This window comes from Haliotis rubra, unplaced genomic scaffold (genome assembly GCF_003918875.1).
Source record: "Haliotis rubra isolate DU_JTF1 unplaced genomic scaffold, ASM391887v1 Scf1551, whole genome shotgun sequence".
Taxonomy (NCBI): domain Eukaryota; kingdom Metazoa; phylum Mollusca; class Gastropoda; order Lepetellida; family Haliotidae; genus Haliotis; species Haliotis rubra.
Genome location: NW_025765505.1, coordinates 56,150 through 70,392, shown reverse-complemented (window position 1 = coordinate 70,392; position 14,243 = coordinate 56,150). Strand labels below are relative to the sequence as shown.

The 14,243-nt window shown below is 39.4% G+C and overlaps 1 protein-coding gene across 9 annotated transcripts in view; it reads left to right on the top strand.

The window, feature by feature from the left end:
• The window catches only part of LOC124270849 (mannan-binding lectin serine protease 1-like), a 39,540-nt gene that overhangs the window by 9,618 nt on the left and 15,679 nt on the right, over positions 1-14,243 (top strand). For all 9 annotated transcript variants that reach the window (XM_046705908.1, XM_046705904.1, XM_046705906.1 and 6 more), the window contains exons 2-7: positions 2,611-2,806; positions 5,643-5,821; positions 6,395-6,504; positions 6,951-7,053; positions 7,282-7,479; positions 7,839-8,045. In XM_046705908.1, coding sequence (XP_046561864.1) covers positions 2,611-2,806; positions 5,643-5,821; positions 6,395-6,504; positions 6,951-7,053; positions 7,282-7,479; positions 7,839-8,045 — 993 coding nt within the window. The remainder of the gene's footprint in view (positions 1-2,610; positions 2,807-5,642; positions 5,822-6,394; positions 6,505-6,950; positions 7,054-7,281; positions 7,480-7,838; positions 8,046-14,243) is intronic.

Here is a 14,243-nt window from a genome sequence, read left to right as displayed (position 1 = left end):
TGAGTGTTGTATGCTGTATGTGTTGTATGATGTATGAATGTCGTATGTTGCATGGGTGTGTTGTTGTATGTTAAATGGGTGTTGTATGTTGTATGAGTGTTGTTTGCTGTATGTGTGTTGTATGTTGTATGAGTGTTGTATGCTGTATGAGTGTTGTATGATGTATGAGTGTTGTATGTTGTATGAGTGTTGTATGCTGTATGAGTGTTGTATGCTGTATGAGTGTTGTATGCTGTATGAGTGTTGTATGCTGTATGAGTGTTGTATGCTGTATGAGTGTTGTATGCTGTATGAGTGTTGTATGCTGTATGAGTGTTGTATATGAGTGTATGTTGTATGAGTGTTGTATGTTGTATGAGTGTTGTATGATGTATGAGTGTTGTATGCTGTATGAGTGTTGTATGCTGTATGAGTGTTGTATGCTGTATGAGTGTTGTATGCTGTATGGGTGTTGTATGCTGTATGAGTGTTGTATGATGTATGAGTGTTGTATGCTGTATGAGTGTTGTATGCTGTATGAGTGTTGTATGATGTATGAGTGTTGTATGATGTATGAGTGGTGTATGTTGTATGCTGTATGAGTGTTGTATGTTGTATGAGTGTTGTATGATGTGTGAGTGTGATATGTTGCATGGGTGTTGTAGGTTGTATGGGTGTTGCATGTTGTATGAGAGTTGTATGTTGCCTGGGTGTTGTATGTTGTATGTGTGCTGTTTGTTGCGTGGGTGTTGTATGTTGTATGAGTGTTGTATGCTGTATGAGTGTTGTATGATGTGTGAGTGTCTTATGTTGCATGGGTGTTGTATGTTGTATGGCTGTTGTATGTTGTATGAGAGTTGTATGTTGTATGAGTGTCGTATGTTGTATGAGTGTCATATGTTGCATTGGTGTTGTATGTTGTATGGGTGTTGTATGCTGTATGTGTGTTGTATTTGTATGTGTGTTGTATGCTGTATGAGTGTTAAATGTTGTATGTGTTATGAGTGTTGCATGTTGTATTTGTGTTGTGTGTTGCATGAGTGTTGTATGTTGTATGGGTGTTGTATGTTGTATGAGTGTTGTATGCTGTATGTGTGTTGTATGATGTATGAATGTCGTATGTTGCATGGGTGTTGTATGTTATATGGGTGTTGTATGTTGCATGGATGTTGTTTGCTGTATGTGTGTTGTATGTTGTATGAGTGTTGTATACTGTATGATCATTGTATGTTGCATGGGTGTTGTATGTTGTATGTTATATGGGTGTTGTATGCTGTATGAGTGTTGTATGCTGTATGTGTGTTGTATGTTATATGGGTGTTGTATGCTGTATGTGTGTTGTATTTGTATGTGTGTTGTATGCTGTATGAGTGTTAAATTTTGTATGATCGTTGTATGTTGTATGAGTCTTGTATGTTGTATGTTTTATGAGTGTTGCATGTTGTATGGGTGTTGCATGTTGTATGAGTGTTGTATGCTGTATATGTGTTGTATGATGTGTGAATGTTGTATGTTGTATGGGTGTTGTATGTTGTATGAGTGTTGTATGTTGTATGTTGTATGTATGTTGTATGTTGTATGTGTTGTATGCTGTATGAGTGTTGTATGTTGTATGAGTGTTGTATGTTGTATGTGTATGTATGTTGTATGAGTGTTGTATGTTGTATGATGTGTTGTATGTTGTATGAATGTTGTATGTTGTATGAGTGTTGTATGTGTGTTGTATGTTGTATGAGTGTTGTATGTTGTATGAGTTGTTGTATGTTGTATGAGTGTTGTATGCTGTATGGTGTTGTATGTGTATGATCGTTGTATGTTGTATGTGTTGTATGACTGTTGTATGTTGTATGCGTTGTATGTTGTATGTTGTATGTTGTATGATGTTGTATGTTGTATAAGTGTTGTATGCTGAATACGTGTTGTATGCTGTATGTGTGTTGTGTGCTGTAGGAGTGTTGTATGTTGAATGAGTGTTGTATGTTGTAAGATTGTTGTATGTTGTGTGATGGTTGTATGTTGTATGAGTGTTGTATGCTGTATGTGTGTTGTATGCTGTTTGAGTGTTGTATGCTGTATGAGTGTTGTATGTTGTATGATTGTTGTATGCTGTATGGTTGTTGTATTTTGTGTGATCGTTGTATGTTGAATGAGTGTTGTATGCTGTATTGGTGTTGCATGTTGAATGAGTGTTGTAAGCTATATTAGTGTTGCATGTTGAATGAGTGTTGTATGCTGTATTAGTGTTGCATGTGTTGAGTCCCATCAGGGATTTCAACATAAAGATAACACTGTGTCATACATACAGGTAACAATGTATAGTACAAACAGATTACACTGTGTCATACACTATAATCTATATGAACCATACACTACAATCTGTACGTAAAATACACTGTGCACTTATGAAACACTGTAATCTGTATGTATCATGCAATATAATCTGTATGTATGACGCAGTGTAATCTATATGTCCCATACACTATAATCTGCATATATGACACACTGCAATCGCTATGTCCCCTGCACTGTAATATATATGCCCCATACACTGTAATCGGTATGTATGCATGGCACACTGTAATATGTGTTTTGTATGTACTGCCATGACGATCGACTGGCAATGTGTTTTAGCCCGTATTAAGTATGAGTGCCGGAAAAACACCACCATCCACCTGGACACACCATCCTCCATCGTGGAAGGCTACAACCGGTCTTCCGAGCAATATTACGACAACTCCAACTGCCGGTGGCAAATCTTGGTGAAGGAACAAGAGAGAATACTCCTCGCCTCTCTGGACTTCCTGCTTGAGAACAGTCCAAGGTGCAGGTAAGACATGCAAAGAGCCAGACACTGGACGACCTCCTTTATAAAATAAGGCAGTCATCACTAGGGTAGTAATGTCATTTATTACCCGTACGGGTGAGGACATCCAGTGTAGTATCTTTTTGATATTTGCACAATGTGCAATTTAGTGATTCTCGACGTTGATTGGTCGATCGTATAGTTTTAGGGGATGTCGGAACAACTTACCACTACTTTCATTCATAACATTTCATCGATTCGAAATACACAATGCCATTTTAGAAAGTGGTCAAATGTAACATATGTTATATTTGGGATTGCACTTTCTTAGTAAAGTACATATTCTAGTACTTTGTGGGTTGAGTCCCATCCGGGATTCGAACCCACATCCTCAGAGTCAGGCCAAGTCAGACGCCTAGACCGCCTAGCCATCGCGGCTTCCACGGCTCCCATATAGATCTAAGAGTCGTCAGCGTACAAGTCAAATCCAAGGTTGTACTTCCTAACTATGTCGCTAACAGGTAAAGTGTACAGGGTAAACATTATGGGGCCCAAAACAGAACTTTGCGGTACCCCATAAAGTAGCTCCTTCATTTTTGACTGTTTACCTTCAATGATAACTGTTTAACATCGGTTGCTAAGATATGATTTGAACCATGACCAAACCTGGCCAGTCAGTCCAACTCGGTCTTCCAGCAATGACAGCAGGATAGAATGGTCTATTGTGTCGAATGCTGCCGAGAGGTCCAGCATTACCAGTGCAGCCGCGCCATCAGAGTCCACAGCCATGGCAGATCGTTTTGCACTCTCTGAAGGGTGGATACTGTACTGTGGCAGATTGCATGGTCTCCTGCAGCTGTGCCTCCACAAGACAGTCTCGAAGACGTGATGCAACTACTCGCTCAATAAGCTTAGAGAGGAAAGTGCTTCCTTGAGAGATAAAGGAACTTCACAGCAGTTCAGTGAGAGGCTTACCACTTTGGATAAAACAGGAATAGTGACATCTGACGCTGACTTTAACAACCATGTTGGCAAGGGGTCTAACGAGTATAAATTCGTTGGCTATTTCAAAAGTATTTGTGATATTTCTTCACAGGTATAAATGAGCATTTCTATAGCGCCTATCCCTAAGTCATATGCTCAAAGCGCTGTGCATGGCAAAAATGATTGTCAAACTGTATAATTTTTTTTGAGGAGATGTGTCTTCAAATGGGCTTTGAAACTCTCCATGAAGGCAAGATCTCATTCAATAGACAAAGCATCCATGAGAGTAGCGGCAGAGGTTTTAAAAGGACATTGTCCGAGCTTCCATCTTGGTGTCTGTGTGTCTGATCGGAGAGAACGGGTGGGTTTGTACAAGTTCACGCAAGTACTCGGGGACTGTTCCATCTATACACTGGTACGTAAGGGAGAGAACTTTGTACTCAATCCGGGTCTATACTGGTAGCCAGTGTAATGATCTGAGTATTGGCGTCATATATTCGTTACTATCCAGGCAGCTTTAGTTTGTATCATCTGCGGTCTCCGGATATGTTTTTATTTTGCACTCAGGAGCAACCTATTGCAGTAGCCCAACCACGACAGTGCGAGTGTTCCGACGGGTTCAGCATGTGCCTCTTGGGTGACAAGGTGACGAATGTTCCCAATGTTACGCAAATGGCAGTTACACTTGCAACACAGTTCGGTCACATGTTTGTCACAGTTAAAGTCGGATAGGAGATAAACTTCAAGGGTTTTGACATATTATAAGAGGGCAATTCTATTTCTTCTTGGCCAACTGAGAACTTGTCAGTGTTGTTCTTGGACAGCACTGTCATGATGGTCTTAGTTCCAATCTGCATGGCTTCAGTTTTGTCTTGGTTAAGCTTTAACTTGTTGTCAAGACAGACCTCTAAGGATGACAATGGTGAGCCAGGGTTCTCGATGAGAAGCAAACTATCCATAACCTGCGTATCGCCCGCATATAGATGATGACCCTTGTCATGGCTATCTATTAGGTGACCTAGTGGCTTTGTATACATGGTAAATAAAACCGTCCCCAACACGGATCCTTGTGGTACACCACATTCCAACAATACTTTGTCCGACTTGATATCATCAATTGAATCAGTCTGTTGTCTTCCCGATAGATAGGGGTAATCCAGTTGTGAGCATAGCCATAAATCTGACCTGAGACAACAGAGAAGAAGTGCAGTGTGGTTCACAGTATCAAAGGTTGCTGTCAAATCCAAAAGAACTAGAACAGCAAGATCACCTTGGTCCACTGTTTGCTGATGGTCGCCGACAGCTCTAAGAAAAGCTGCCTCCGTGCTGTGGCCAACACGATATGCCGACTGAAACTTAGGCTCAGGATGATTGTTCTTCATGACGTGCTCTGCAGCATTTAATGGCTTTCTCCAACAGCCCAGATATATAGGGCAGGTTTGAAACAGGTCTGTACTTCGAGAGTTTGTTTTTGTCAAGATTGGGCTTCTTGAGCAACGGTTTCACAACAGCTGCCTTAAAACAATCTGGACATATTCTTGCCAAACTTTGATTGATTATTCTTGTCACTGAAGGTTGCAAGATACTAATATGTTCCCAAAGCAGTTTGGTAGGAATGGGATCTTCCTCGCAACTTGTTGGTTTAGAGCAACCAATAAGTTCCATAACTTCTGCTTCTTCTAGTAGGCATGTCCATGGGCACCAACTGTGCTTTTCGTTCTTGATGGTATGTTTCCTGCATACGAATCGACGTTTTTCCTTGTCATCGCAAAATCGAAACATGACAATTGGGCTCCACATTTAAGGCTTCTAAACTTTGGCCTTTCCACATATGTATTCAAGGTATTCATCTCATACTGCTTTTGACTTGTTTCAGTTTTGACTATGTCGAAATATTTGACGGGGGACCCAGACAGGAACATTCTATTGGTAAATTTTGCGGTCGTCGTGATGTGCGCCTCATCAGCCGTTCACAAGTACTGTACATCCAATTCCGGTCAGACGAAAGTGTTACTGCGCCCGGCTTCCGTTTTGAAATACGCAAACTTGAAGATGGTGAGTGAATGAGTTCGGCACATCAGGGAATGTCAGCTTATTGACCTATACAACCATGTATGGTGCTAAGAAACTATGGGTCATAATCATAGTAACATACATGGATCCTCACACAGCTACTCCACCGCGCATTGCGATATCTTGTGAAAGGAAACGTTATTAGACAATTCTTGAACGTCCGTACCTTCGGGACATGGTGACACAAAGGCACCGGACGTCTTTTCTGTGTAATTCTAGGAGGGCGTGTTCAGGGGGTCGAACCCCCCACCTTTTGAAAATGACTAATGACCACATTGAAGTTAATGGCACGGAATCAAACCTTATCATAAGATAAACCACAACCATTTTGAATGTAAAACCATAAACATTTCACTAAAAGATGGGGTGTTGGTTTCTGGACAATTTGGCCTTTTCTTGAAACTTTTCGTGTGGAAAATACGCCGATAAACTAACGCATTTCATTGTAAGTTGCAAACGCTTCATACATTCCAATTGAAAACCAGTTGACATGTTATACAAAACTGAACGCAGTTTGTTTGAAAAATTAATGAACTTCATCTACTTCACATTCAGCATCTAGTCCCACGTGCAACAGAACCGTGACGGGGGCACCAGGAATCATCCGCTCCATCAACTACCCCCAGCGCTACCCCGACGGCACCACCTGCTTGTATAAAATCAGCGTGAGTTGGTGACCCTGAGAAATACATATGCGAAAACAAACCCATTTGATTGTTTGTTGGTTGATTGGTGTTAAAGCCACACTATTCCAGCAATATGGCGTCCGTCTGTAAATAATCGAGTCTGGACCAGACTATCCTGTGATCAACAGCATGAGCATCGATCTGCGCAATTGGGATACTATGACCCGTGCCAACCAAGTCAGCAAACCTGACCACCCGATCCGGTTAGTCGCCTATTACGACAAGCCTCTATTGCTAAGGAGCAATTCTAATACGGATCTTCACGGGTATTTGAATTGCTTGTCAACAATTTACATGCTTGTATCAGTATTGCGCCAAGAGCAGTACATAGCCGATAATATTCCTTTCAGAATGATTCATTAATTGTAAAAAATTGTTTCCAAATTGTTCCTTGTATTTGGGTCAAAACTTATTTTACTTGGCAGGCACCCCCGAACAAGAAAGTGAAGCTGGAATTTGATGACTTCAGTTTGGAGAAAGAACCCTGCGAGTATGATTACTTAACTGTCTACGACGGTCACAGCTCAGGTGAGACACATGCTCTAGGTCAAGTGTAAAGCAGGCTATAGTTCTGGTGAAAGAAGAATATAGTTCTGGTGAACATACAACCTAAAGATCAGATTAGATAAACAAAAGGTCATGACCAGGTAAAAAACATGACATATTTCATTGACTATTAAAAGAGAAATCACGAACGCCATTAAATTGATCTTATCTCACTTGGTGCAACATAGGAATCTAACGTGACATTTTCAGCATCTAACGTGCTGGGCAGCTACTGTGGGCGACGCGCGCCACGCTACATCGTCTCCTCCACCAACGCCCTACTGCTGTACTTCCATTCCGACGACTACGTCAACGAGAAGGGTTTCAGCTTGAACTACACTTTTGTTGATGACAGTGCCCAAGACCATCAGGTTGTATTGGGGGACCTACCACCTGATTATGACCTAGGTAAGGTTTACCACGGACGTCTATCTCTGCATTCCAAGAAAACGTGAAAAACAGATTATTAGCCTGACGACGCAACAAATAGACAGACTAGCGCCGAATTGCAACTCCCTTGTTGCTCCTTATACGCTCTCATTGGATTTGCCCTTAGCGAAATATTCAAGAAGCTCCAATTTTCTAACCCTGAATTTCCTTATCTAATCAACTGAATTGATCAAATACAATCCAGTATGTTGAAAGGCCTTGGTATCATGTTTATGAGAGAATATTACGTAAAAAGACTGGATTGATTTTTGATTCGGATTGTCTACCTCGTGTTTCCTAAGAACGAACTAGCAATCAGGAGGTTTCATCTTTTCTAGATTGTTCAGCCAATATAACAGCGGTGGGACACAACTTGAGCAGTCCGGTATTCAATGAAGACTTTTATCTCCAGCGGAAAAGGTGCCGGACCTCTATTCGTGCACCCGCAAATCAAAGGGTCATCCTTAATATTGAAACGTTCGACCTTGAGGAGAGCTTTGACTGCATATATGACCATGTGAACATCACCTACCAAACCAAGGAAGGTAAGATCTTGATACGCATTGAAAATGTATGGTGAGTGTGAGTGAATTTAGTTTTACGCCGCTTTTAGCAATATTCCAGCAATATCACGGCGGATGACACCAGAAATGGGTTTCACACATTGTACCCATGTGGGGAATCGAACCCGCGTCTTCGGCGTGACGACCGAACGCTTTACCCACTAGGCTACACCACCGCCCCACAAGTAGACAAACTTAATAAGAAGTTGTGATTAATACTGACCAATGTGGCGTCTGTATATGTCAAAAAAATCAAGAACCTCGCAAAATTCATATGCATGATAGAAAAGTACCTTCGAGTGTATTGTATATAATTATGTGTGCCGAGTTTATCCACCGGCTTCTATATATATCTGTATCTTCATCTTGTGTATACCACAAGGTCTTCTATGTACTGGTGCAGGCTTCTATATTTATCTGTGTCTTCATCTTGTGTATACCACACGGTCTTCTATGTAGGAATCTATATTTATCTGTATCTTCATCTTGTGTATACCAAACGGTCTTCTATGTACTGGTGCTAGCTTCTATATTTATCTGTATCTTCATCTTGTGTATACCACAAGGTCTTCTATGTACTGGTGCTGGCTTCTATATTTATCTGTATCTTCATCTTGTGTATACCACACGGTCTTCTATGTACTGGTTCTGGCTAGAACTATATTTATCTGTATCTTCATCTTGTGTATACCACAAGGTCTTCTATGTACTGGTGCTGGCTTCTATATTTATCTGTATCTTCATCTTGTGTATACCACAAGGTCTTCTATGTAGGAATCTATATTTATCTGTATCTTCATCTTGTGTATACCACAAAGTCTTCTATGTACTGGTGCAGGCTTCTATATTTATCTGTATCTTCATCTTGTGTATACCACAAGGTCTTCTATGTACTGGTGCTGGCTTCTATATTTATCTGTATCTTCATCTTGTGTATACCACAAGGTCTTCTATGTACTGGTTCTGGCTAGAACTATATTTATCTGTATCTTCATCTTGTGTATACCACAAGGTCTTCTATGTACTGGGTATATTTATCTGGGTGCTAGAACTATATTTATCTGTATCTTCATCTTGTGTATACCACAAGGTCTTCTATGTACTGGTGCTGGCTTCTATATTTATCTGTATCTTCATCTTGTGTATACCACAAGGTCTTCTATGTACTGGTGCTGGCTTCTATATTTATCTGTATCTTCATCTTGTGTATACCACAAGGTCTTCTATGTACTGGTGCTGGCTTCTATATTTATCTGTATCTTCATCTGTATCTTCATCTTGTGTATACCACAAGGTCTTCTATGTACTGGTTCTGGCTAGAACTATATTTATCTGTATCTTCATCTTGTGTATACCACAAGGTCTTCTATGTACTGGTGCTGGCTTCTATATTTATCTGTATCTTCATCTTGTGTATACCACAAGGTCTTCTATGTACTGGTGCTGGCTTCTATATTTATCTGTATCTTCATCTTGTGTATACCACAAGGTCTTCTATGTACTGGTGCTGGCTTCTATATTTATCTGTATCTTCATCTTGTGTATACCACACGGTCTTCTATGTACTGGTTCTGGCTAGAACTATATTTATCTGTATCTTCATCTTGTGTATACCACAAGGTCTTCTATGTACTGGTTCTGGCTAGAACTATATTTATCTGTATCTTCATCTTGTGTATACCACAAGGTCTTCTATGTACTGGTGCTGGCTTCTATATTTATCTGTATCTTCATCTTGTGTATACCACAAGGTCTTCTATGTACTGGTGCTGGCTTCTATATTTATCTGTATCTTCATCTTGTGTATACCACAAGGTCTTCTATGTACTGGTGCTGGCTTCTATATTTATCTGTATCTTCATCTTGTGTATACCACAAGGTCTTCTATGTACTGGTGCTGGCTTCTATATTTATCTGTATCTTCATCTTGTGTATACCACAAGGTCTTCTATGTACTGGTGCTGGCTTCTATATTTATCTGTATCTTCATCTTGTGTATACCACAAGGTCTTCTATGTACTGGTGCTGGCTAGAACTATCTTTATCTGTATCTTCATCTTGTGTATCTGTACTTCATCTTGTGTCTTCTATGTACTTCTATGTACTGGTGCTGGCTTCTATATTTATCTGTATCTTCATCTTGTGTATACCACAAGGTCTTCTATGTACTGGTTCTGGCTTCATCTTGAACTATATGTTATCTGTATCTTCATCTTGTCTTGTATACCACAAGGTCTTCTATGTACTGGTGCTGGCTTCTATATTTATCTGTATCTTCATCTTGTGTATACCACAAGGTCTTCTATGTACTGGTGCTGGCTGGCTATATTATATTTATCTGTATCTTCATCTTGTGTATACCACAAGGTCTTCTATGTACTGGTGCTGGCTTCTATATATTTATCTGTATCTTCATCTTGTGTATACCACAAGGTCTTCTATGTACTGGTGCTGGCTTCTATATTTATCTGTATCTTCATCTTGTGTATACCACAAGGTCTTCTATGTACTGGTTCTGGCTAGAACTATATTTATCTGTATCTTCATCTTGTGTATACCACAAGGTCTTCTATGTACTGGTTCTGGCTAGAACTATATTTATCTGTATCTTCATCTTGTGTATACCACAAGGTCTTCTATGTACTGGTGCTGGCTTCTATATTTATCTGTATCTTCATCTTGTGTATACCACAAGGTCTTCTATGTACTGGTGCTGGCTTCTATATTTATCTGTATCTTCATCTTGTGTATACCACAAGGTCTTCTATGTACTGGTTCTGGCTAGAACTATATTTATCTGTATCTTCATCTTGTGTATACCACAAGGTCTTCTATGTACTGGTGCTGGCTTCTATATTTATCTGTATCTTCATCTTGTGTATACCACAAGGTCTTCTATGTACTGGGGGCGGTGGGGTAGCCTAGTGGTTAAAGCGTTGGCTCGTCACGCCGAATCTTGTGTATTCCCCACATGGTCTTCTATGTGTTAAGCTGGTTCTGGCTTCTATATTTATGGAATATTGCTAATCTTGTGTAAAACTAAACTCAGTCTTCTATGTACTGGTTCTGGCTAGAACTATATTTATCTGTATCTTCATCTTGTGTATACCACAAGGTCTTCTATGTACTGGTTCTGGCTTGAACTATATTTATCTGTATCTTCATCTTGTGTATACCACAAGGTCTTCTATGTACTGGTTCTGGCTAGAACTATATTTATCTGTATCTTCATCTTGTGTATACCACAAGGTCTTCTATGTACTGGTGCTGGCTTCTATATTTATCTGTATCTTCATCTTGTGTATACCACAAGGTCTTCTATGTACTGGTTCTGGCTAGAACTATATTTATCTGTATCTTCATCTTGTGTATACCACAAGGTCTTCTATGTACTGGTTCTGGCTAGAACTATATTTATCTGTATCTTCATCTTGTGTATACCACAAGGTCTTCTATGTACTGGTGCTGGCTTCTATATTTATCTGTATCTTCATCTTGTGTATACCACACAGGTCTTCTATGTACTGGTGCTGGCTTCTTCTATATTTATCTGTATCTTCATCTTGTGTATACCACACGGTCTTCTATGTACTTTATGGTTCTGGCTAGAACTATATTTATCTGTATCTTCATCTTGTGTATACCACAAGGTCTTCTATGTACTGGTGCTGGCTTCTATATTTATCTGTATCTTCATCTTGTGTATACCACAAGGTCTTCTATGTACTGGTGCTGGTGGAACTTCTATATTTATCTGTATCTTCATCTTGTGTATACCACAAGGTCTTCTATGTACTTGGTGCTGGCTTCTATATTTATCTGTATCTTCATCTTGTGTATACCACAAGGTCTTCTATGTACTGGTGCTGGCTTCTATATTTATCTGTATCTTCATCTTGTGTATACCACAAGGTCTTCTATGTACTGGTGCTGGCTTCTATATTTATTTATCTGTATCTTCATCTTGTGTATACCACAAGGTCTTCTATGTACTGGTGCTGGCTTCTATATTTATCTGTATCTTCATCTTGTGTATACCACACAAGGTCTTCTATGTACTGGTTGCTGGCTTCTATATTATGTATCTTCATCTTGTGTATACCACAAGGTCTTCTATGTACTGGTGCTGGCTATATATTTATCTGTATCTTCATCTTGTGTATACCACAAGGTCTTCTATGTACTGGTGCTGGCTAGAACTATATTTATCTGTATCTTCATCTTGTGTATACCACAAGGTCTTCTATGTACTGGTTCTGGCTAGAACTATATTTATCTGTATCTTCATCTTGTGTATACCACAAGGTCTTCTATGTACTGGTGCTGGCTTCTATATTTATCTGTATCTTCATCTTGTGTATACCACACAAGGTCTTCTATGTACTGGTGCTGGCTAGAACTATATTTATCTGTATCTTCATCTTGTGTATACCACAAGGTCTTCTATGTACTGGTGCTGGCTTCTACTATATTTATCTGTATCTTCATCTTGTGTATACCACAAGGTCTTCTATGTACTGGTGCTGGCTTCTATATTTATCTGTATCTTCATCTTGTGTATACCACAAGGTCTTCTATGTACTGGTGCTGGCTTCTATATTTATCTGTATCTTCATCTTGTGTATACCACAAGGTCTTCTATGTACTGGTGCTGGCTTCTATATTTATCTGTATCTTCATCTTGTGTATACCACAAGGTCTTCTATGTACTGGTGCTGGCTTCTATATTTATCTGTATCTTCATCTTGTGTATACCACACGGTCTTCTATGTACTGGGGGGCGGTGGGGTAGCCTAGTGGTTAAAGCGGTTGGCTTCGTCACGCCTGTATCTTCATCTTCGATTCCCCACATGGGCACAATGTGTTAAGCCCATTTCTGGTGTCCCCCGCCGTGATATTGCTGGAATATTGCTAAAAGCGGCGTAAAACTAAACTCAGTCAGTCTATGTACTGGTTCTGGCTAGAACTATATTTATCTGTATCTTCATCTTGTGTATACCACAAAGTCTTCTATGTACTGGTTCTGGCTAGAACTATATTTATCTGTATCTTCATCTTGTGTATACCACAAAGTCTTCTATGTACTGGTGCTGGCTTCTATATTTATCTGTATCTTCATCTTGTGTATACCACACGGTCTTCTATGTACTGGTTCTGGCTTCTATATTTATCTGTATCTTCATCTTGTGTATACCACAAGGTCTTCTATGTACTGGTTCTGGCTTATATTTATCTGTATCTTCATCTTGTGTATACCACAAGGTCTTCTATGTGCTGGTGCTGGCTTCTATATTAACTTCATTACAACCCAGATAAGACAGAGGCTGTATTGTTCTCGACCAGAGATAGTGACAAGCTAGACAATTTAAATCTTGACGGCTGTAACATTAAAGCTGTACCTTTTCATAAACATCTTGGTGTAACATTATCTTCAAATGGAGGGTGGTCCCATCACATAAATGATATTTTAAAGAAAACCTCCAAAATGATAAATTCCACGAGAAAGTTAAAGTTTTTGTTAAAAAGAACAACGCTAAATAACATCTACACTGTTTTCATTCGTCCTCATTTTGAATATGCGTGTGAATTATGGGATGGATGTACAGCTGATCAAACTAACTCCTTAGAACAGTTACAGTTAGAAGCAGCTCGTATAGTAACAGGACTTCCTAAATAATCTTCCCGTGATCATTTGTATTTTGAAACTAGTTGGGAAACCCTTAGTGAGCGTAGAAGAAACGAAAACTTTGCTTATTTTATAAGATTATTCACAATATTAAACCATCATACCTTCAGGAATTACTACCTACATATGTTGGCCAAAAATCATCTTATAACCTTCGCAACTCTTTAAACTTCTCCCTTCCATTTACTAGATTGAAACTTTCCTTATCTTTTTTCCATCTACTATACAAATGTGGAACAATGTGCCCATAGAAACAAGAAGCATAGATTCTTTAGCAGGTTTTAAATTGAAAATTCAAAGTAAAATAAATGCAGCCCCACCTTTCTTTTGTTCTGGTACTAGGAAATTGAACATTATTCACACAAAACTAAGGTACAATATAAGTCCGCTTAATTACGATTTATTCAGAAATTATTTAACATCAGATGCTTCCTGTACTTCTGGTTGTTCTTGTGAAAATTCATGGCATTATTTTTTAGAATGTTCTTTGTACA